The following is a 26,313-nucleotide window of genomic DNA, read 5'->3' as shown; positions in this document are numbered from 1 at the left end:
AAAAAAAAAAAACAAAAAAAACCCAAGTGATTCTTTTGATTCAAGTTGCTGGTAGATTTTCAAAAATTATGAAAGTAGATACTACATTCTCACTGTCTCATTTCAATGTAATTATCTGCAACTACATTATACTATACAATCTTCTAGAGTAAAATGCAAATTGAAATTATTTTTTTAATACACATGCGAGGCTTAAATGATCCAGCAGGCAGAAAACAGAGAGAGCAGAGGGCAACGCTGCCTTCAACTCAGTCCCAGTCTTCAAGAAGCCATACAATTGGAATCACTTGTGAGCCTCCCCATCCAGCTGTTGCACGAGGAAAGGTTAACCAGAATACAGATGGGAGCTCTGGTGGAAGGGGACAACAACTGTGCCATGGCAGAGTAAATGTGGGTACCTGGCATTTGTGCATTAGTTCTACTTGCTTGTATAATTCAGAAAAGCCATTCTCACTCTCAGAACTAAGAGGGAATCCTTTTTTCTGTTTTTAGTCTGAAAACTAAAATGTAATCTGAGCACAACTGATGAAGAAAATGGAGTTCAGTGTGTCCAACACAGATTACAATTCAGTCTGTTTAGGTCTAATATTTACTTATTTCAGTAATATGATACTGAAATCAGATTATGATTTTGGAATCTTACCTGGCTTTGAATCCTGGTTCTGCCAGTTATAGCTATGCCCTCTTAAGCAAGTCACTCTTCCCTCAAACTTTACAGAATCCACCTCTATAGAAGGAAAATATATCATCTCCTTTGTGGAGTTGTTGCCAAGATTAAATAGCACAGTAGAGGTATATATACTTTGAATTTACAATGTGTGTTCTTTATCCACAACAAGAAAAGGAAAAACATGGACTAGGCTGGTATTAATAAAATGATAGAAAACACCTTTTATAAAAATGTTAAATTTGTTGAACTGTTATTGAAATATATTAGAAAGAGTTGAGAAAAACACAAAGAAGAGGTACTATAAGAAACAAAAACGGATCCAAGAACATTTATAAGAATTACCCAGAAAGTATATTCTCCATAATATAATCAGTAACATTTTATGAATCATAAAAATATTTTATCAGTTTCTTATTTTTAAAATTGAAAGTAACTTTATTACTAAAGAGCAATAAAAGAGTAGATTTTCAGAGAGCTTCGCACAGACTTTTGACCAGTATAACAAGTGGCCCAGGCTACGGTAATCACTCCTTTGATGTGAATTCTGCCAATCTCTTCCAGAACATTATATTTGCTCTCTTGAGTAGAAGCAATTCTTGCTTTCCCATATTTACGTCAGCACTTCCTAGCCTTTTCAGGTGACAATTTCATGCCAGATTATACAGGTTGCAACCAAACATTTGCTATATATCAAACAGAAATAGCAAGTAAGAGGATAGATTCATCTTTTGAGGAAGAGGGAACAATAGCAACAAAAACCAAAGTCAAGTCAGCACCAAGAATGACCTACCCATGAGTTTAACATGAATTTTGAGAAAACCAGACCTTCTGATACCCTCGTCATCACCCTTGCTATACATGTGTCTGCAGGCAGAAGAGTGATGCAGCAAGCAAGTGTAATGGAACACTCACTTGTTAATGAGAAAAACAACTTCTACCAATTGAACAATTCCCCCAAGATCTTGTTTTCTGGAAAGAAAATGCAATTCCTTTCCTGGATTTATCTTGAAAGGCATAACAAAAACAGGTGACCAATAATGTTTGGGAAATAAATGCTCTTTTACTCTTTCTATTTACATGGCAAAGGACTTAATATTTCAGCATTTCTTTTGTTGTTCCAATCACACACCTGCAGCTCAGTTACCATTGTATACTGGACTCAGCAGCCTGAATTCCCCATAACCCATACTGACATCATCCAAAAAGGCACTTCTCTTTTTAGTATATTTTCCTTGTGAAATTCTCATGTGCTGAAATTATTTGTCCTTTCAACAGTGTATCAACTTTCACTCAGTCTCCTAGAACCTTTTTTGACTGCAGCTTGTAGAACATGGAGCTCAACTGAAGAAAAATGGTGTCACTGCTACAGAAATGCTGTAGTTTATATTTTACCCAAATTTATCTCAGTAATCATATCTCAGTCTGTGCTGTACTTTCTTTGTTGGACATAATCTTTGCTAATCAGTGAAAGGTTATATGAGGTGAAAGAACACTGGGGATGGGTGCCAAGTACTGATTCTATCTCAGGAGGTACCTTTCATTACTTGAACTGACTTCACTTCAAGTGGAGGATTTGTAGGAACACAATTTATGAATTTTATCCTATGTCATTCCCAAGTTAAGGAGGAACAAACATATTGTAATCAAATATAATTTTTTCATTGTTAATGTACCATAACACATAAATTAAGATATAATAATAGAAAATCATTTATTTGGTTCAGAATTGTATATGCTACTAGTTCCATCTGAGTTACTAATCACCCTTCAGTATCTTGATCATTTCAATGAAATAAATATATTGAGCAGCAATGAACACATGCAGCAGATTCTTTAATAAGGTATAAATATAATACACTTACAGTGCAAAATAACACCCTGGACCAACTACATAAAACTACAGCCCATGAAAATGAATTTATGAAACTAATGCATGAATACTGATATAACTTAATTTGATTGCCAGAAACATCAAATATGAGCTGAAAGTCTACCATGACAAACTTATTTTTTAAATTAGGGATAGAATTACTAACAATATTAAAATTATTAGAACAACTTACTGTCTTAGGTTTTCAATCATTTTTTCCATTGCTTCTTCCCAGCAATATGCCTTCACAGATTGGATATTTTCAATCATTTCTGATGTAATCACAAGTCTTTCATTGATCTTTCCAGCTCTTTGATCTCTGTAAATCAATCAGTCAATCAATCTCATAGGAAAAACAAGTCAAATTTTTATCTACTAAGAACTGCTCAAGGTTTTAAGTCATATTTCTTTTGTTAAAAAGATGGGCATTTATTTTATTATCAAATAGATGGTAGCAAAAATAACAACTACTGTTTAGTAAATGCCTCCTATGTGGCACTGTCCCTGTCCCTTACGATAGTCTATGAGTGGTGGGTATCTCAATTCAGAGATGAAAAAACAAAGACAGTGAGGTGAACTGGCTTGACTAAGGTCATATAACTAGTAAGTATGCAATCTGGGATTCAAACAAAGAGCTATTTGACTCCAAAATTTTTATACTTTATGTCATATTCTACCTACTCAGGAAGCCCTTTATCATAAGCAGTGACTGGTGTAAGTCATTCATTCACTGGTATTAGTTATTCTGTAATACAAAGTGACTACGGCTCTGGTGTGTTGATCCATTAACTAGAGTCGTGAAACCTAATAAACTCTACACAAAAATTCCTTTTAACTCACATAAATATTTTATCCATTTTTAGCTGTTTTATATCTTAAAAAATGAACTGAATCAACATATTTATAAAGAAATTCTAGAGACTGACAAACAAAAAATTTCCCATTGATACAGGAAGTAATATTTATACCACTTTAAAAAGTCTTTTTTAGGCTAGGCGCAGTGGCTCATGCGTGTAATCCCCGCACTTTGGGAGGCTGAGGTGTGCAGATCACCTGAGGTCAAGAGTTCAAGACCATCCTGAGTAACCTGGTGAAACCGTGTCTCTACTAAAACATAAAAATTAGCCAGGTGTGGTGCCATGTGCCTGTAACCCCAGCTACTCTGGAGGCTGAGACAGGAGAATTGCTTGAGCGTGGGAGGCAAAAGTTGCAGTGAGCCGAGATGGTGCCACTGCACTCCAGCATGAGTAACAAAGTTAGACTCTGCCTCCAAAAAAGAATTTAAAAAGAAAAAAAAAGGCTTTTTAATTACACTGAAGATCACAGTTCTATGTAGAGAACAGTCCTGGTTTTACTAAAGTGGGCTTTTTGAAAACATAATTTTTAAAATTTTCAAGCTATGCAAATAAGTTGCTACCTGTACTTCATCATCATTCTCCCCAGCCCAGCCTGAAAAAGGGCAAGAACTATCAGGAAACCAAGTCCACAGAAGGCAGAGGCCTGTAACAACTCCCAGATTAGCCCCATGAGGAGTGCCACTTGCAAAGGAGCGATCCACACAAAATGTGCCAATGCAAGTCCCTGGAAAATAAAAGCACAGCAAAAACAGGAGGCATTTTATCTTCCACCCCTAGAAACAAACAATCATATATGAAAGAAAGCAAATACAGGGAGCATATGATCAAAACACTTCATGGTTCTGAGCACACTAAAATCAAGTAATCATTACATGGAGCACATAGCAATGTGCTTAAACATTCTACATATAGACTAGGCTTTCCCAAAGAACAAATTTCAAGTAAGTGCATTTTAAAGTATATTTTTATTCAATGGAATTGAGATTGGACATCTTAAGTATCATGTCCAGGTTTTTAGCAACTCACTTCTTTTTGGATTAAGCAAGAACCACAGCACAGGACATGAGAGAACAAAAAACTCTCTCTAGAGACTCAATCCACACAACTGCACATCTCTGTCAAGTGACAGAGACATTAGGAATAAATAGTTGCTGAATTCAACAGTAATTAATTTTGTAACAGCTGTGGGTCCAATGCTATTTTAAGTACTGGACATGCAAAGATAAGTAAAACACATTATCTGTCCTCAAGGAGCTTGAATTTGTCACAAAAGACAATATAGAACAAAAATTCCTCCGAGTATCATATTCAGCCAAAGTATATAACAGATTTAAAGTATTAAAAAGAAGCAAGATCTGATAAGAATTAAGTTTTGAAAAATCTTATTAACAACAGCCTGAGATGCCTTTGAGTTGGGTGGTTCTACCAAACCCCAGAATGGTGCTATGCTATACAATTTACCTTTCTCAGTTTCCAGGATAGGGAAGCTGGAGACAAGCAAGACTTAACCACTAATTACTATTATGTGACCCAGGAAAACTCTACCTTTTCCATTGTATAATTTATAACAATAGTGCATAAAACATTAAATCAACAGGTACATACTTCATCAAATTTGTTCAGGTTGTTGGAAAGGAGACTAACAAGTTGTCCAATACTTATTTTATCTAGAACACGGCTTGACAGCTTTAAAGTCTAAAAGAAAAACGGGAAGTTAGAAAATTTCAACAAACAAAATACAAATATATTTTAAGTAACTTTATAATATGACTGAGAAATTCAGTTATTACGCATTCATTATTAAGCAAAGGTAATGAAAATTATGTTCTATTCATCCATTTTACTATCTTCTCAGATTCATATATATTTCTTTTAACAGTTAGTATTATACTGGCATGCTTCTAGCTGTTTTATTTTCCAGCATCTAGAGAGAAATAACTATTTTTTCTCCTCACAATGAGAATGATATTATACTTAAATGCCCATTTATATGGCATGGGATTTTTTTTTTTGGCTTTGTTTTAAAAGATAGAGCCAAAGGGAGGGGAATTTGAGATTAAGCCTTGACCTTGAATTTTTCATGCAGTCCTATACTAACTCTTTTGAATAAAATTACTGTTAAAGTCAATAAAGGTATGTGATGAATAGCTGAGTAATTAATACTTTTGTGAAAAAGTATATTAACAACAAAATCCTTAAATTTTACAAAGAAAAATGCAATGGCATATGAAAAATAGTTAAGCAGGTAAATTATTTTTTGTCTACTTATTTATCTACCAATTAAATTTACTTAATTAAAATTATAAAGTTGACTATGATTATGGAAGATCAGAGTCATACTTTGCTCAATTTGACTTCAAACTGAAAAAGAACTGATTTGCTATTAGCTCACTTTGATTGGGAATTATCTAATATTAGTTTCAAGTGAATCTCTCACATATTTGTTGGGCATTTAGTAAACACAAATCACTCTACTTGATGCCTCAATGATTATTAAGATTTATTAAAATGTAATTATTTCTTCAAAAGCAACCTAGTATATAAATAACTAAATATAATGTGATAGATGAGTTAAGGAAAGTAGAAAGTAATAGGGTAGTTAAGAGAAAGTTAAAACTTCTGGTTAGAAAAATCTGGAAGGATTTTCTTGAGGAGTTAGAATTTGAGATGGTCTGGAATAATAAACTGTGTAGATAAGCAGAGAAAAGAAGGAATCAAGGCACTTAATTCCAAAACATTATCAGAGCAATATGAAGGGGGAAAATCCATTGAGCTAAATTGCACATGACTCAGTAACAGGCTTAGTCTCAAGTGACTTTGAGTCCTGCATAAGGCTTAACATGGAGCTGTGTGCACAGTAAGAACTCAATGAATATTTTAAAATTAAGTTATTTCTGCATTCTTGAAAAGTATAGGCAAAGCTCAGTTAGTTTGTATTTAAATTCATTATTTAAAGTAAAATGTTGCAGCATTTGGAACAAAGCAGAGGAGAGCTCTGTTACAAACTTTGGAACATTGTAGGAACCATCCCACATATCCTGGTCATGAGGCCAAACAGGTCAGATATGGGAAAGCATGAGACCTGGGAAGAGTAAACACAAAGTTCACTTTAGGAACCAAACCAAAGCCACACAGAGATGGGATTGCCTTCTTTGGTGATAATGCCAATGTAGGCCAATAAGGGTGGCTAGAGAGAGAAATCAAACTGGCCAAGAACACAGATACTCAATGTTGAGAAAGGAAGACAAATACAATGCCATCTAACTTTTTATCAATGCATCTGGGTCTGAAAGCACCTATATCCTGTATTTGTGCTAAATGTTACATATGGACTTGTTTATAAACTAACCTGCCCCTTATTTGATTTCTGTACCCCTTTAGCCCATGCCTCTCTCTCCCTGCAGTAAAGTCTGCCCACTAAATATCAGTACTCTATTGTCCCTAGTGGTTGGAAAACCCTCCAGTTCAAAGATTGTGATTTACCTATTTTAGAAATTTTGAAGCAGTGTCTACACCATGTTCTGTACTTTTTAAATCTTAGTTTCCTTATCCATATGATAGGGATGATAGTACCTACCATTAAGTGTTGTGCGGAAGATCAAATGAGATGGTGTACCTAATCACTTAAAAGTTTGTCATGCACATCCTATTATCATTAAGATAACAAGCATTTTTAATAAATATTTATTAAACTGAATTCAACTTTCTCTGATATGCCAGCTGTGCAGAGTCTACATTCTAAATGATATCTAACAATGTCCTCACTTACGTAAAGGTTTGGATCAAAATAAAACTTTTGTTGATTTATCACATGTTTTCCTGGTACTTGTGAACTGATGAGATTGCAGCTGAGGTGATAACTGTGGACTCCGTTTTTTTGTTTTTTTTCCTTCTGCCTTCATAAAAGGCTTTTTTGAACAATAAAGTACAGTTATTGAGGTTTTACAACACAGTCGACCTTGCAGTTATATCTTGGAAGTGTTATGGGTTATTTGCTAGAGGCAGATTTCAGATCAATGTCCCTTATAAGCCAAGTATTTAATATATAACATTTTTACAGTAGTAAAAGAAGAAAGAGAGGGGTAAAGCAATATCCAAATTAGTCCATCAGAAACAGCTTTCTATAATGACTTTGCAGATCCAAGTTAGTCACACATGGTAGTGAATTAGGTTGATGAAAGCACATGCCTTTGAGACAAACTTAAATTGTGTTTGTAAGGCACCTAAATGTTAATTTGAATTCACCTAAATGATGCCCTGGCAACTTGGGCTCTTGTCTGGACAACACATGCAGAAAAGCAGAGTAGGTTCCTATGGTTTCAATGCACATGCTGTTCCAAAAACTTTAAATTTGTAGGGCTCACAGGATGATAAAAATCCAATTCAAAATAAGCCATGGATACTACTGCTTGTGACAATTAGTAGATGAAAACTTTTATTGCTTAGGTTATCATTAACAATTATATATTAAACTCTTCTTACTGAACATAAAGATATGTAGCATTTTGCCATAAGATGATATTTTGTCAATTACTTTTATGTAGGCTGGTGAATCATCTTAACAGGAAACCATGGATTCCAAAAACATGATAATATGATTAGGAGAAAAAAAAAAACCCTACAACACAGGCAGTTTACAGAAGACATTCAATAATTATCAGTTGAATCAATTAAATTATCAAGGATAATTAAGAGCATTAATTATTCCTGTCGTTTGCTTCATAGGCATATGGCATTAATTTCAGTGTGTATCTGTGATTTGTACCAGCTCAGTACCTAATTTGGCATTTAAAATATTTACAATACAGAATATATGTACCATGGAGTCTGTGTAAGGAAGTATTACCTTCTTATAAATCAAACTAAACATAGCTATTCTCATCTGCATTCCAATGTGATGAAGGCCAAAAATGGCTGGGTGTAGGAGCAGTGTCCTCACGATAAAGAGAAGGCATAAGCCTATGCCCAGGTAAATCGCAATAGAGCGTTCTGTCTTGTTATCTGGGTCATAGGAAGCTATGATTCTTCCCAGTAAGAGGGGTTGTACTGCTTTGGTAACTTCCTGCAGAAGGAAAAAAACAGAGAAATTAAATTTCATTTCTTTCTCATAAAACACCCTGATAATTTCAATATAAGATGTTTCATCTTTAGAGGAGACTTAAATTGAGTTTACATAAAGGGTCATACCATATGTGAAACACTTGGCACTATTTTTAATATCTTGGTACTTTGAAATAAGAGTGGGGATTTGTTATAGCAAAAGTCATTGGGAGGCAAGTTTACACATAAGGTATTTTTAATTAAACAGTGAATAGTGGCCACAAAATAAAAAGTATAGTTTCCAAAATGGTTTGTTAATTAGTAACATCTACATAGCACTCACCTAACAGTTTCTAAAACATTTCCCTCTTCTTTTTTGGTAACAACTTTCAGTATCAGAGTATGTATTATTATTTTTTTATTTTTTCACTATAGAGACTTTCTTTGCTACAGAGTAGACAGTATTATTTTCAACCAGCAGATGAAGAAACTGAGGCCAAAGAGACCAAGTGACTTGATGTAATTTCAGACTAGAACTTTCAAAAGTGTTTTGGGGAATGGCATTATTTTCAGAATGAACTTAGCTTCTCAAGGCAACTATATAAGGCAGAGCTGGCTATGGGAGGGAGGACCACACAAGCACTAGCAGTACTTAAAGTCAGCCACTTCCAATATTAGTACCTTCTCAGTCAGCAGTAGGAATAGACTTTGGTGAAGGGGTTTGCCAGCAACCTCAACCTCAGCCCAGATTCCAATGACTCCTGGACTCCTCAAAGGCTTGTGAGTCAATGAGGGAGAACAGAAGTTATGTTCTACCAAATATACCTCATCAGGGTCCGCAATCAACTACTAAACCAAATTGTCCAGCGAATTTATTACCACGTCTGCTGAATATACGGGAATAGATCTGAATCCAGGGATTTTGAACCCAGGATGTCTAATTCTTACACATCTTGCTAAATTGACTTCAAAAGCGAAGAACACATAATTCCCCACTTTGTTTTATAATGACCTAGTAAAATAAGGATCAGAGGGTAGCCCTGCAAGGAAATGATGTTATGATAATTGGTTCTATTTTAAATATGTATTACCAAGCATGACTGTCCCCTACCCCCTATATTGCCAAGCATTATTCTGCCTCATCCCTTAATTTGGGTTTTTTTTTTTTTTCTATTTTCTACAATGTATGTTCTAAACTTCAAGTATCCAGTATCTCTAGCCCCCACATTCTCAATAGATGATCATACTTTCTACATCCAGTGGCACTCCCACAAGAAATCCTAACCCATATAGAGCTGTCATTCGTTGAGTAGCTTTGTGTAGCTGCTCATTCTGTGCTTTATATACAATGTTTTATTTTTAATTAACTGTGTCAACCAAGGCCCTGAATGCAAGAAAACATTCAAACTTTTAAAAAGCTTCCAAACTAATCACAAACTTGGAATATTATGGTTCTCTCAACTCACATAGCCATATTTTAAGTGTGAGTTTGAATGATAGCAGACAGGCAGTTTCTTTTTTTCTAAAAAGAAAATCACTAACCTCCTCCCCAAATATTACATGTTAATAGTTTGCTATATCCACTGAAATATTTTTGAAAGAGTAAATAAGTATACAAATGACTATATAGTGTGTATTATATGTTTTGTACTTCTATTACATATATGTGGATTTTTAGAATATATATCAAGAGAGAATGGCTTTTGAGGTTTTAAAATTTATATAAATGGTATCCTATTGTGCTTTTTCCAACTTTTTAAAAACAACACTGTGTTTCTCACATTTATCCCTATCAATACTTGTATAGCCAACTCATTTATTCTAAGTGCTGCATAACATGCCATCCTGTGAACAAATTGGGTCATTTGCCCATTTCCATACATTGGAGAAGTTGTGTTGTTTTTACTCCTGAGCTACTGCAGTCAGAGAAAGTGCTACCTTGGATGGTTTTACAAAGTTCCACAGGTGTTTGCCAAACTTTCTCTAGATTCAAGTATTTTTTTTCAAAAAAACTCCTTTAAATTAGAAAAATGTACAGTTAAGATAAATCTTGGATTTAAAATTATAAATATATCTGCACTACAAACAATTATTAAGAGTATGCTTTCAGTAGCAATATTTAATACTTAAAATTATTTTAGATTAATATTTTATCCCAGAATTTTTCTGTATTGTGTTGTTTGTCATAGACAAATGTCAATACCATCAATTTACTTTGATTTGATTTTTTTTTTATGACTAGTGGGTTTATACTTGGCCAAAATGCTCTCTTGAGTTGCAGTCAAGGACACTGGATTTATTTGTGCTACTCATGTTAGAAGTATCACATGTGGTCTTGAGGCAGAGAGCAAGAGGCATTATTTACCATACATACCAGATAAAGCATCATGTCTTGTTCATTGTAAGACAATAACTGGAAGAGTATGACCTGTGAACAGTGCTTATAAAGTCAAATTGCTTATATCATGATTAGCATAAACATATTTCTCCCCTTTCAGAACTCATTTCTCTCGTAATATATATCTATACAGATATGTAAGATAGATATCAACAGAGAGAGAATGGATAGATTATCTCTAAGAATATAAAACTACTGATAAACAATACATTGCAAAGCAAGTATGTAAATATTTTAAAAAGTAACTTCTGTCTGTGGAATGCTAAAAATAACCTTCTGAGAAAAAAGGGAAATATTTTAGCAACCAAACAAAATTTTAGCTCAGAATTTTTCACGTTAGAAATGTTAAGACTTGTATGATTTTTTTCCTTTTGAGTAATGTGTACTAAACTCCTTTCCACTGGATTTCTCCACTATATTTTCTATAACTTGTTTTCTCTATCACGATAGACTTATTTGCTAAATTGTTATTCAGTTGTAATTTATAACAAAACAATTAAAATTGTATATCAAACTGAATGGAATGCCTTTTTTTTTTTTTTTTAATTCAGAGACAGGGTCTTGGTTTGTTGCTTAGGTTGGTGTTCAAGGTCTATTTAGAGGTGCAATCATAACACATTACAGCCTCAAAACTATAGATCAACAGATCCTCCGGCTTTAGCCTCTCAAGTAGCTGGGACTATAGGCTCATGCCACCATGCCTGGTTTGTAATGCCTATTTTACATATTGTCATTACTGAGTTAATTGTCATCTTTCCTTAACCAAAGTGGACATAGTCATCCTTTTAACAACAGTGGCTATGTTACAAAGAACTGGTAGCATTGCTCTGGATGGACATATGTTTACAGACTAAAATGCAGTTTATTTGCAGTATGAAAAAATTCTAATAATCAGATCATCTGCAAACAGCAAACCAACATAAACCCCACCACCACATGGAGCTGTTACCATTCCAGGACAAAATCAGCACTCTAAAATCCCTCCCTTTCTATAGTTTTCCTTAATCAGTTTTAAGCAGCATGTTCTTTAATATTTACAATGGAACCATTTACAGATATCACCTGATTTTTTTATTTGGAAAAAAACACTGGTAACTGTTACCTAGCTTAATCCACGAAGTGCAATCCTTTACAAAAATTATCCCCAGAATGACTGGGAGAAACATAGACCCTATATTCTAGGTAGAAGAAAGCTGCCTATACTCCGTTATTCAGGCTTTTTTCAGAGACACAAGAAATGTCCTGATTTGCTCCCACATGAAATAATACAAGCAAACTGAGGCTTGCGTGTAAGAAGGAGGAATGTACAATTATTTTGGGTATTTAATAAAATAGTTTATTACTCTTTATCAAACACAAATCAAGATGGAATTCACTTAATGGTTCACTTCAATAATAGAAGAAGCCTGATATCAATGTGTAAGCCAGTGTGATGGTAAAATAGACACTGAATTCAAAATCATGAATTCCAAATTCTTATCCAGCACATTACCTACATTGGCAGTGTTACTTTAGTCACTTCCCTGCTCTGGACAATTTTCCTCACTGATAAACTAAGAGGTGGAGAGAGTTAATTGTGACGTCCCCTCCAGTGCTAATATCTCTGATTACATGATCTGAATCTGCAGACTCACAAGGCAGAAGCTAAGAATTCCTTGGGTAATTGTCCTAGCCCTCATCCTGCCATGACTATGGCTGTTTTCTACTCAGAGGGATGAAAGTCTGAACAGTGTGTGAGTTCAGAAGACCATCTGGGTAGAAGGCCTCAGGTTAGAAAACAACTCAAGTGATTGCATTCCTGGTGGGGATCATTTGGGAATTCAATTTAGATCAGTCTTCCAGGGAAAATCTGGAAGTCTAAAAATACCTCCTTATCTTCTAGGAGTTATATACCTCATTTCTCACAGGACTTTAAGATCAGAGCTTCAAAGTTACTATAGATGAGTCTAAATTATTTAACCACTTCTGGTTAAAAAATTGTAATGCATATCTAGGATAGGGTCAAATGTTTCTAGAGGTAGGAAAGTCTGCTTTTTCTAGATATTCAGATCATGAAGGAAAGTTCAGGTAAAAACACAGAAAACTGAACTCAGGTTTGCAATTACATTAAATGAATTAATATCAAGATAATTTGACTTTAAAAATTACAGCTCTGATCCCAAAGCAGAGTTGTTTCTAAGTAGAATGATCAGTTCGAAAACTTCTAAGGCTATATTGTTTTCTGTTGTGTGAGGTCACTTAATAAAATCATCACTATACTTTTCACTGGTTTTAAATATACAGTACTTTATAAGTCTTTATCCCAAGAATACTAGGACAGTTTAATTTTGAGAAATTAATTAACAGAATACAGAAGAATCTATGATTATCTCAATAACAACTGAAAAGGAATCTGATAAAATTTCAGTATCTGTTTCTGATAAATGTTCTTAATAAACTTGAATATAAAGATATATTTTTAACCTGAGAAAGAATTTCTTCCTCAAAATAACAATCAATGCCATAATTAATAAAAGTCTAGATGCATTACCTTTAGAGTCAATAAAAAACCAGAATACTAGCTATTTCTACCATTTAACATTTTTCTGGAACTTCTAGCTAATATAACTCAACAAGAAAAATGATTTAGGTACAAATATTGGAAAGAAGGAACAAAAAGTATCATTATCAGCATACAATATGATTGTGTAACAAATTTAAATGAATTAAGAGTTTAATAGGTATAGGTTTAAAATATAACTATGCTAAGAAAATAGATTCCTATATATCAAACATGCTAACAATTAAATGAATATCCCATTCATAGTAACAATATAACCAAAGATACATTGTAATAGTAGTAAGATATGTATCTTAAAACACACATCTGACAAAACATTATTGGGACATATTTTAAAAGTGTCAAATAAAGGGAAAGACTTAAAACTTTCTGAAATAAAAAACTTAATATTACAAATATTACATTCTCCCCCAAGTTATAAGATTAGTGCAATCTTCATCAAAATTTGAAGTAGATTTTTTGGAAGTGAATTTTTAATACCATAAGAGTAGGGACCATCAGTCTCAATTTTTGCAATAATCCTAGCACCATGCACAACACCAAGCACAGAATATCCACTCAACAAATATTTGTTGAATCAATGAATAAAATGATTCTAAATTTCATTTGGAAAAAAATTTGTCAAAAATATTTGAGGAATAAAAATAATGTGTCAGAGGGTTTACATTACTGGATATTAAATCATAAAGCCATAATAATACATGAGATGACAAAGAAATAGACTGATTTATCTGGAAAGTCCAGAAACATGTCCAAGCACATGTAATAATTTAATATATTATAAAATATGACATTTTAATTCAGTGGAGAAAGAATAGATCACACAATAAATGATGGAAAAACTGGATACTTACCTTTTTGAAATTAGATTTCTACCTCATACCTGCATCACAATAAATTCCAAATAGAGTAGATATTTCAATGTAAAAGATGAAGTAATAAAAACATAGATGCATGCTTACATAATATTTGGGTGGGATGGCCTTTATAAAAGAATAATGTCAAAGCAGAAAACGAAAAAGATACATAGATTTGCCAGCAAATTTTTCAAAAATTGAAACTTCTAATTGTTAAAAAAAATTAACTCACTAGAAACAAAATTACAAGGCAACTAACAGGCTAGGGAAAATATTCTCTCATGTATCAAGAAAGAAACAAATACACCAAAATAAAAACACACAAAGAACATGAAAGGCAATTCACACACACAAAAGGAAATATAATTGCATAGTTAATACACAAAAACAGTTTAAACTCACTAAGAACCAAAAGTAATGCAAATAAAAATAGTAATATGCTCTTTTTCACCTAGCATTTTGAAAAACATTTTTTAAAATATCTATTTTTAGGACTGAATTTTCGTAGTTTAGTATCAGGAAAGTAAATTAGTAGTACATCTTTTCTGGAAAGCAATTTATTTGTATTTGTACATTTAGGTAAAGAGTCAAGAAAATCTTCTAAGAGTCAGCTTTTAAAGGGGTGTGTAATGAAGGACTTTTTATAGTAGTAAAAAAATTGAGGCAATTTAAATATTCAATGATGAGGAACTGATTAAATAAATCATGGTACAGCCATATGAGTCATGCAAGTAATTAGGTAGAAAAACATCTAATGACATGGAAAGGCATTCACAACACATTAAACGGAGAAGCAGATAAATGGCACATTATGTAATAATCACCTCTCCCCTTTATGAAGTATAAATTCCTATGGGAAAAGAAATGGAAGAATTAACATCAAATTTATCAATAATTATCTGATCATTCTGATTATTCATCAGAAAAAATACCTAAGAAAAATTAAAATTTGGATAAAAATTTCATATTACTTACAATAACAAAAAGAAAACGTATACAAAAAAATTTAGAAAGCAAACACACCTGCACTCAGAACTTATCATAGGATACAAGAATGCTGGCTTATATATTAAAGCAAAAGTTTACAATTTTGCTTTTGGTAGGATAAACATGAGTGTCAATTTTTTTTGTTTATTTTGACACAGCAGAGTCTCATGATAGTTTTTGGCTTCATACAAATTGCTAAGAAAAAGAATTTTTTCATATTTATCATAGATAATAAAAACATATTCATGCTTAATCCACTGAAGTATTAAGAGGTTTATTTTTAAATATTTCCTTCACTTTGCCACAATTGTTTATAGTTTTTGCATAAATACACATATACCACACCTAGAACAGAATCAAAAAAAAAAAAAAATCTACCTTTCAATTATGCTTTTAGATTCAATGACTAATTCAAAATGTTTTAGTTTTGGTATTTTCCTTTTAGTGCTTACTGATTTCATAAATTATTACTGGTAACATCTCCACTAGAAATCTAAGCTATATTCATCATATTTCATAAGAAAAAGCTCCTGGATTTGCTGAAATAGTAGCAATAATAGGTTTGGTTAAGACAATATGATAATGAAAGATGTATTAAAATATTAATTTTAATGTCTAAAATAATACTAGAATCTACCTATCATTTTAAAGTATTAGCGAAATATAATCCTGTGCCTTATAAAAATCAAACTGGTGCTTCAAGATTTGCTTATAGCATATATACAGAAATAAGTAAATGTAAATAATGAGTATTTGTGCACTTAGGTAGAGAGTCTATTTAAAAATATAGGGATGGGTGCAGTGGCTCACATCTGAAATCCCAGCACTTCAGGAGGCCAAAGCAGGAGGATCACTTGAGCCTAAGAGTTTGAGACCAGCCTGGGCAACATGACGAGACCCTGCCTCTAAAAAAGAAAGGCAGAAAACATATATATATATATATATATGTTTTCTATATGTATGTGTGTGTGTGTGTGTGTGTATATATACATATATGTTTTCTATTTTCTTATCTATTATTGTTGCTATATATGTATATGAAAGGTATATATATACACATATATGTATATATTATAGCCTATTATATATTAAAATTATATATAGTATATTAATTATAGTAATATATATTTATTTAGACTATATATTACTATATTATAATAAATTAAATATGTTATATATTATGTTATATTATATATTATAATAGGTTAGACAGAGACATATGTATGTGGCATATATATATAGGTTTTATATATATATATATCCCTTTCATATACTAAGATTGGTGCAAAGTTAATTGTGGTCTTTGCCATTACTTTCAATGGCAAAAACCACAATTACCTTTGCACCAAATATAGAGAGAGAGCATTTGCTATAGGCCAGGATCTATTCTATGTGCTTAATGCATTTAATTCTCACAACAACTCTATAAAATATGTGCTATCATTATCTCCACTTTACAATAATGAAATTGAGATAAAGAGAATTTAAGTAACCTGCCCAAAATCACATGGCTAGTAACTGGCAAAACTGTGATCTGATAAAGAGTGTAATTGGATTGTTCGTAACTCAGTGTTTGAGGGGACGGATACCCCATTCTCCATGATGTGCTTATTTCAGATTGCATGCCTATATGAAAACATCACATAAATATATACACCTACTATGTACCTACAAAAAATTAAAAATAAAAATAAACAAAAACTAATATTTGAACTGGACTTTGGAATTTAGAGTCCAAAGTCCCCTTCCCATCACCACCCTTATTCATAACCCTAAATCAAAAACAAAAATGTTATAACACAACCTGGTTTCTTCTCAGATGCCCCTCTGTTCACATATCATTATCAGTTCAACATGACCTAGCAAATTAAGTTATAGCACCACTGTAATTTAAGAAAAATACCATTTCTCTAGACCCCATGTCATAAACACAAAATTTAAAAGATGGAAGTTATGGTAGAGATGTTACACTGAACTATAGCTATAGTATACAGTTTCCTTTAATTGTATAGTTAAGGAAACTGAGGTCCAGACAAATTTTTTTTCATTTGCTTAAGATTATAAAATAAGTTCATGGTATCAGTGCATAAAGCAGATCCAAACAGAGTTACCAAAAAAAAAAAAAAATGCTGAAGCTTTGGAGAAAATACAAACTTACTGCATCATATATATTTTACTTTGTTTCACCATGTCATAATCATTAGTCATTAAAGGATAGTAGGTAGCAATAAAAATGAAAGATGCACCATATTCCTAAAAGGAATGAAAGAGCTAATACCTCATCTTCTCGTATCCAATCTAAGTTGCAAAACTATGATCACAAGCAATTTCTAATTTGCAAATAGATTTGGTTCCAAAATTTCACAAATAAAAACAGGAGATGAATTTTCTTTCCAGCAACAATAGGCAAGCAGAGAGTCAAATCATGAATGAACTCCCACTCACAATCACTACAAAGAGAATAAAATATCTAGAAATACAGCTAGCAAGGGATGTGAAGGACTCTTCAAGGAGAACTACAAACCACTGCTCAAGGAAATAAGAAAGGACAAAAACAAATGGAAAACATTCTATCCTCATGGATAGAAAAAATCAATATTGTGAACATGGCCATACTACCCCAAGTAATTTATAGATTCGATGCTATTTTCATCAAAGTACCATTGACATTTTTCCCATAATTAGAAAAAAATTATTTTAAATTTCATATAGAATCAAAGACTCCACATAGCCAAGACAATCCTAAGCAAAAAGAATGAAGCTGGAGGCATCATGCTACCTGAGTTCAAACTACACTACAAAGCTACAGTAACTAAAACAGCATGGTACTGGTGCCAAAACAGACATATAGACTGATGGAACAGAACAGAGACCTCACAAATAACACCACACATCTACAACCATATGATCTTTGACAAACTTGACAAAAAAGCAATAAGGAAAGGAGCTCCTATTCAGTAAATGGTGTTAGAAAAACTGTCTAGCCATATGCAGAAAACTGAAACTGGACCCTTTCCTTATACTTTATACAAAAATTAACTCAAGATGGATTAAAGACTTAAATGTAAAACCCCAAACCATAAATACCCTAGAAGAAAACCTAGGCAATACCATTCAGGCATAGGCATGGGCAAAGACTTCATGATGAAAATGCAAAAGCAGTTACAACAAAAGCCAAAATTGATAAATGGGATCTAATTAAACTAAAGATCTTCTACATAGCCAAAGAAACTATCATCAGAGTGAACCGGCAACCTACAGAATGGGAGAAAATTTTTACAATCTATCCATCTGGCAAAGGTCTAATGTCCAGAATTTACAAGGCACTTAAACATATTTACAAGGAAAAAAAACCCTATTAAGGTGAGCAAATCATATGAACAGACACTTCACAAAAGAAGACATTGATGTGGCCAATAAACATATTTTTAAAAGCTCAATATCACTGATCATCAGAGAAATGCAAATCAAAACTACAATGAAATACCATTTCAGGCCAGTCAGAATGGCAACTATTAAAAAGTCAGCAAACAATAGATGCTGGTGAGGCTGTGGAGAAATAGGAATACTTTTACACTGTTAGTGGAAATGTAAATTAGTTCAACCATTGTGGCAGACAGTGTGGTGATTCCTCAAGTGTCTAGAATTAGAAATACCATTTGACCCAGCAATCTCATTACTGAACATATACCCAAAGGAATATAAAGCATTCTACTATAAAGACACATGCACACAGATAGACTGGATAAAGAAAATGTGGTGCATATATACCATGGAATACTATGCAGCCATAAAAAGGAATGAGATCATGTCCTTTGCAGGGACATAAATAAAGCTGAAAACCATCATCCTCAGCAAACTAAAACAGGAACAGAAAATGAAACACCATATGTTCTCACTCACAAGAGGGAGTTGAACATTGAGAAGAGGTGGACACAGAGAGGGAAACAACACACACCAGGGCCTGTAGGAGAGTCAGGGGTTGGGGGAGGGAACTTAGAGGATGTGTCAATAGTTGCAACAAACTGCCATGGCACACATGTACCTATGTAACAAACCTGCATGTTCTGCACATGTATCCCATTGTTGGATTTTTTTTTAGAAGAAATAAAAAGCAATTAAACTAAGCAGTTTTTTCTATGGTTACCACTCTCCAATCCCCTTACCTTAGATCTAGCAAAAGTCAGATTATTCAGTCATTGTGCTGGTGCCTGTCTACAAGTTCTCAACCTTGGCTATATAATTAGAATCACTTAGGGGAACATTTCAAGAATGACAGCATCCCAGGTTTTATCCCAGACCAATTAAATTACATTTTCTGGTGTAGGGCAGAACTGCATCATGGGGACTAAGGGGAAGATATGCAATGCAGTAGGTAGCACAAGAAAGTGCAGCTGTGTTAGAGACAGGGTTTAGGATGGGGTAAAAATATTCAGGACATAGGAGATTGTGGGGAGTGCAGCATGTAAGTCACTGCTGGGGTTAGAGAAGCAGCTAGATAAGGAGGTGAGACAGAGATGAGAAAGGAATTCTACATGGCAGACATCTAGAAGACTTGCTGGAGACAGCAGTCCCTAGGTAGCCAGTCACAGGAAGAGACATATATAAATTAAAGTGCTTAAGGCACAGGCTCTCTATGCACAGAATTCCCGAGAGAACAGCATCCCTTCTTTAGTGAAATAAATAAAAAGAGTTTACCCCTACATATATTTCATTCACATATTTTGAAATGGTTGCCACAGGCCCAGCTGTTAGAAGTGGACTTGCACAGCTATATTTTTGAGAAATTTGCATCTGTAGAAAATCTGTTAGTGCAGCCAGGTTTTCCCTTTCTAAGGGTCTTTTTTCAATCTAGGAGAGATTAACTAAGAGTCTGACACCTGCCCAGGTCTGAAAAGAAACATTTACCATCTATTTTCTCTGTGGGCTGCTAAGGATTTATCTACAAAATAAGACTCCCTTTGCTACCTAAGCCTCTTCCTTTCTGCCTCTTATAACCTGTCTTGACACTGAAACCTGTTTTACAACAATCCAAATCCTCATTCTTTCTGTAACCTCAAGATGGTATACAAGCTTCTGTACTGCACTGAGAGGGTGGGTCTTCATCCTGAAGGCTCCCATCTAAACAGGTTAAAAACATTTGTGTGCCTTTCCTTCTATTAATCAATCTGCCTCCTGTCAGCAATTTTTCAGCAAACCTTTAGGGGGCCAAAGATCATGGCCCGCACATTAGCAGTAGGCTTGTATTCAAATGCCTACCCAATGTTTTTATCCAAACATAAGGGGCAGAGATCCTCTTTTTCCATATAGACTGTGGTCTGGCAGCATGAGTACCAGGACTTCTTCATGTCCTTAAGTTTTGTGAGTTTTAATGAAAAAAAGTAGTCTGACCTAAGCTGCACTGACATATGCCTCAATTTGTTGGTAGAAACATGCCCATAGCTGCCTAGGAATCAAGAATATTTTTGAGTGAATGCTTGTGAATTTCTTATCATAATAAATCCATTGTGATAATCATATTCTCTCAGCAGTCTGCTTACAGAGCTTCCTCTACTCGGCTTCCCTCAAACTATCCTAGATTAACTCTCACCTTCAGTTTTTCAACAGCCAGTTTCTCTTCCATGCTAGGAGTCTTAAATGTTAAAGACAATGTTGTATCTATCTGGCTGCTGAGTCAGATGAAAAAAACAAGTGCATAGTTAATGGTGAGAACCATAGCTAATATGATTTAAAATTATAGCAGTACTTCAGAAAGATTAGCTCCTTCATGATGGCATTTTCTTTTTCTTAACCTTTCACAGTTAACAGCAAATTTTATAGTACTTTTCTCATCAGTGCTGAAACCAACCAAATATTTTTATGCCAAAACTACCGTTGCTTAGAGGGACTAAGAATGTGTAGGCATTCTAAAAGTATGACAATCTATTTCTAAGAGTAATGTTATAGCAGTTTCAACAATCTATTTTTTTTATTGCATTTTAGGTTTTGGGGTACATGTGAAGAACATGCAAGATTGTTGCATAGGTACACACACGGCAGTGTGATTTGCTGCCTTCCTCCCCTTCACCTACATCTGGCATTTCTTCCCATGCTATCTCTCCCCACTCCCCACTGTCCCTCCCCTATTTACCCCCAACAGATCCTAGTGTGTAGTGCTCCCCTCCCTGTGTCCATGTGTTCTCATTGTTCAACACCTGCCTATGAGTGAGAACATGCGGTGTTTGATTTTCTGCTCTTGTGTCAGTTTGCTGAGAATGACGGTTTCCAGGTTCATCCATGTCCCTACAAAGGACATGAACTCATCGTTTTTGATGGCTGCATAATATTCCATGGTGTATATGTGCCACATTTTCCCTGTCCAGTCTATCATCGATGGGCATTTGGGTTGATTCCAGGTCTTTGCTATTGTAAACAGTGCTGCAATGAACATTCGTGTGCATGTGTCCTTATAGTAGAATGATTTATAATCCTTTGGATATATACCCAGTAATGGGATTGCTGGGTCAAATGGAATTTCTGTTTCTAGGTCCTTGAGGAATCGCCACACTATCTTCCACAATGGTTGAACTAATTTACACTCCCACCAACAGTGTAAAAGTGTTCTTATTTCTCTTCATCCCCTCCAGCATCTGTTGTAAATGCTCATCATCACTGGTCATTAGAGAAGTGCAAATCCCTGTTTTAATGTTACAGCAGTTTCAATGAGGTTGAAAGACCTATAGCCTCATCACACTTATGCCATTTCCAATATAAATATTCTTCTCTCTGTTTTCTCACCATACATATTTCAGCTGCTTCTTCCCCCCAGAATCCTTTACTTACCAATATTTCACTGCTTATCAGCAGGAGTTGAGCTGGTAAAAACATACTCTGCCCTTCAAATGTGCTGCTAATTCCAGAGCTGTAGCCTCAGGCTCAGGAATACCTTTCCACTCACTCCTGTGCATGGATAATTAATACTCCATGAAGGGCTTTAATATCTTTTTTGCTGGGAAATTTTTAATCTTGAGAAGTTCAAGAACAATTTAGTCTTTCTCCATATCTACTCCAGTCTCCTATCCCTTATTTTATCTATAGGTTTGACCCTTAGCATGAGTGGTTCTTGGGTAGATTTCACACAGTTCCTTCCCCAGGGTATAAGTAAGAAGATCGCATCGATTCCTGTCCTGCTACCTGTTGTGAAGTTTCTTCAGATTTGCCCCTGAAGTGACCCTGGAAGAATCCTCAGCCTTCAAGCTCTGTAGCCTGTTTCTCCTGAGAAGATGCAGAGAAGCTCAGCAGAACCAAGGCTGGTTACTAGAGTTACCATTCTGTTGAGTACGTAAATACAATCATTATAATTACATATTAATAGCAATCATAATCTGGTTCAGTGAAAGGGTCAAAGTCTTTGGAGCTAAAGAGACTTGGTTACACTCAAATTTACCATATGTGTGACTTTAGAAAAGTTACTTAATTTCCCTGATGCTCAATTTCCTATTATGTAAATTAGAGATAATTTCTGCTCCATAGAGTTACTAGGAAAAATAAATAATCTGCATAAAGAGCTTCATATTGAACTAGAACAGGTTAGGTACTCAATAAATATCAAACTGTTCTATATCATGTTTATTTTTTGGCATACATCAGACAAAAAAATATTCTATAGATAAGTGCATGTATCATACAAACTTTGACATCTAGGTGGGCACTTTTGCTCATGTGAAACTACTATGTTTGGGGTTCTACAGAAATAAATTATTTTACAAGCCAAGCAGAGCATAGAAAGGGGCCTCCTAATTAGACCCGCTGTCCAGCTTCTACTCAGCAGTGCTTATGTTAATCAATAGAAGTAGCATGCAATGGAGAACACGACCAGGGGAAATTTTGAGTTTCACTGAAATCTTAGCTATGACATAACAAGTGCTTGTAATATCACTCACTTCAATCCAACAATCATTTTTTGAAAACGTTACATACTTACATGATTTATATGATAGGATCAGAGTGAACTGTACTCCATACCCTGATTCAAAGCACACAGTAAAACTTATTTTCTAAAAATTACATCAAATAGAATCAGAAGCTGTAAATAAAATTGTTTATCAAAGCTCTAGGTGGTGCTCTGATTGAGAAAAATCATCTCAAAGGGAACCTAAAAGACTTTTAATTCTCCGGCTACCTCATTTAAATTTATAAAATACTTTTTACCCCCAAATTTCCAAATGGTTGCAGATTTTCATATGAATATATATTATGGATCTATGATTTCAAAACCCAGAAAAATTTATTCTAGAAAATTGTCAAGTGCATTAGAGAACATTCTGGATCTAAATGTAGTCATCTTTGTTAAGATAAGTTTTAAATGTATTTTTCGTGGGGTATTTGAACTGAAATTTTTTAAGCAATGTAACTCAAATGGCATTTCTTTGGGAGGCACTGTAGTACTGCTTAACTTCCTGAGGCATAAAGACCTATAGGAACACAAGTTAATCCATATGGGAAGTAAATACCCCAAAGTGAATATTGTGTACAGCCTTAACTTGAAGACTAAATAAGTCTTAAACCTGTCACCTTTAATCTTTGGTTACAACCAAAGATTCAAATAATGTGTTAATGATGTAGAAAAATAATAAATCAGAGTCACATTGGACACCAGCTGGGGAACATGCAAGGCACTTAAGCACCACAAAGCCTTGATTTTCAGGTGTGCAACTCTTCATACTAGTGAACACATAAGATGTTAAGAAAATATATTGCAAGGGAACTTTGCTGCCATATTTTAAATTTTTAGTATTTTTCTTTGAAACAATTCAGCACGCAGATATGATTTCAAAATATTACAAACGTTCATATGCGTAATTAGATGCATTTGACCTAATTCTGCTAACATTGTCTTCTGACATTCTCTGTTGAATACTGTAAAAAAAGGCATCAGTAATCTCATATAGATAAGATAATGTGATTTGGAGTCATAACAGTAAATAATTTTGTAAGCAAGGAATTTATTTTGCTGAGCCCATTGAGATTGTAAATTGCCACCCATGTTCCAGGACATTTTCGTTCCAAAGGATTTTTACTCGTCCTTACTAGAGTTTTAGGTGGTTTCTTAGTGTTTGGAGTTGGTTTCATCCTTTATATTTTTACATCTATTCACCAGATTTCCTACTCCTTTAAGAATCACAAAAATTAACATATAATTATGTGATACATAATGAATTTCAAAGGAGATCCTTACCCCTAAATATAACAAGATTCCATAGAACGTAAATCTCCAGAAAAAGCATCGCCGAAGGGCATTAATGAGTTTGGGGTTTTTCTTTGAAGCCAGCTCTCTATCCCATTCTCTGCAAAGAATAAAAAGTGGGACCAATAAGTTGCATGTGCAAACATTTTACTTGTCTTATTTTCCTTAACATAGTTTGTTTCACACAAGTATATCCAAGGAGACTAACCCAAGTAATTACAGAGACAAAACCTCATGGAGACTCTCCAACATCAAACACTTAGACAGATATTCGGCAAATTTCAATGCTCTGCCATATATCACTGTGCCGGGAATTTATTTCATGAAAAGGCCACATTGTATGTGTTAAAGAAAAGTGTGGAGCTTCTAAAGAACAATGGAAAGTGTGGACAAAGAAAGTAAGACTTTTATGAATACTCACTGCTGTGCTTAGAACAAGGTGGAAAAAATAAACACATAAATATCCTACATTTTCCCCTCACACCTTGATCTTTATCTGTTTAGAGCTATGGCAGATTTTACAAGATTTCACTGTCAAATCAAAAACAAGTTAAAATGTCAGGTGGCTTTTTCTGTTATTTAACATGAGAAAAATCCGTTAGACTTTGTTTTTAAAAGTAGAAGCATAAGATAAATATAATTAAACTTCATTTTAAACTACTGAAATCATTTATTAGAGTAAAAGTCTTTGAAAATGAGCACAGGATCAAATTACATATTTTCTATTATAGTAAGAATAGACATCAAGTAGTCTGAAAACTGGCTGAAATCTAGTAAACATTCTGTTTTCTTTTAAATACTATAGGAATACCAGCTGATTGTATTTATTACATTATTGCCACTGATTTCTGTTAATAAAAGCCTTTTTTCTCTTCACAAAGGAATAAATTATCTCTAAATATTATCATCATCTTAATTTTGAAACTGTACAGAGATGAAAAATTTCATGAACCACAAGCATGAAAGAACTAGATAAACGATTAGATAAAGGCTACATTTCATCAATGGTTATTCCCATTACTATCAAGTTACCATAACTAAACATGGCTCTAAATCACTCTAAAGGAGGAATAAGCCAGGAGCAGTGGCTCATGCCAGTAATCCCAACACTCTGGGAGGCCAAGGAGGGCAGATCACTTGAGGTCAGGAGTTCAAGACCAGCCTGGCCAACAGAGCAAAACCCTATCTCTACTAAAAATACAAAAATAAGCTGGGCATGGTGGCTCACACCTATAGTCCCAGCTACTCAGGAGGCTGAGGCAGGGGAATCGCTTGAATCCAGGAGGCAGAGGATGCAGTGAGCTGAGATCACACTACTACACTCCAGCCTGGGCAGCAGAGCGAGACTCTGCCTCAAAAACAAACAATACAAACAAACAAAAAATATAAAGGAGTGATATACAACTGATATTTGAAGACAAGCTTAGCAATCTCTGAGAATGGATCTTGGCATCCCGCAGAAGCTTGCTAATGAGAGCCTTTCTATAAAGCTTAATTACCTTTTCCATCTATTTACCTCCCCACACTCTTCACCCTTTCTCATACACAGAGCTAACCTCCCATCCATAACATTTGGTGACTCACAATACAGTAAAAAGCTAAGTATGGAGCAGACTCACCTTCTCCATCAAAGGAGAAATGGGTCAGATAGGAATGCCAAGGAAGGGTGTGTACATAAATCAATGAAATGGGTTCAATGTCAAAAAGTGCTCAACACCGAAGCACACAGGTGTCGTTATATTTCATAAGAGGTATCTAGCGACCCTGGTCAGTGTAGTTTTAGGAACATGATGGAAACCATATTTCAGAAGCTGAGATGTAAATGAAAGTGAAGAAGTAGAGAGACCA

At 34.3% G+C, this 26,313-nt stretch overlaps 1 protein-coding gene across 2 annotated transcripts in view; it reads right to left on the bottom strand.

Annotated features, from left to right (window-relative positions):
• CFTR (CF transmembrane conductance regulator) overlaps nt 1-26,313 on the bottom strand; it is a 181,946-nt gene that overhangs the window by 128,731 nt on the left and 26,902 nt on the right. For both annotated transcript variants that reach the window (XM_017535077.1, XM_037740808.1), the window contains exons 3-7: nt 24,457-24,565; nt 8,244-8,459; nt 5,003-5,092; nt 3,958-4,121; nt 2,734-2,859 (exon numbers count right to left, since the gene is read on the bottom strand). In XM_017535077.1, the coding sequence (XP_017390566.1) occupies nt 2,734-2,859; nt 3,958-4,121; nt 5,003-5,092; nt 8,244-8,459; nt 24,457-24,565 (705 nt within the window). The remainder of the gene's footprint in view (nt 1-2,733; nt 2,860-3,957; nt 4,122-5,002; nt 5,093-8,243; nt 8,460-24,456; nt 24,566-26,313) is intronic.

This window comes from Cebus imitator, unplaced genomic scaffold (assembly GCF_001604975.1).
Source record: "Cebus imitator isolate Cc_AM_T3 unplaced genomic scaffold, Cebus_imitator-1.0 Scaffold90, whole genome shotgun sequence".
NCBI lineage: Eukaryota > Metazoa > Chordata > Mammalia > Primates > Cebidae > Cebus > Cebus imitator.
Note: the sequence above shows the minus strand (reverse complement) of the source record. Positions and strands in the feature narration are given on the sequence as shown.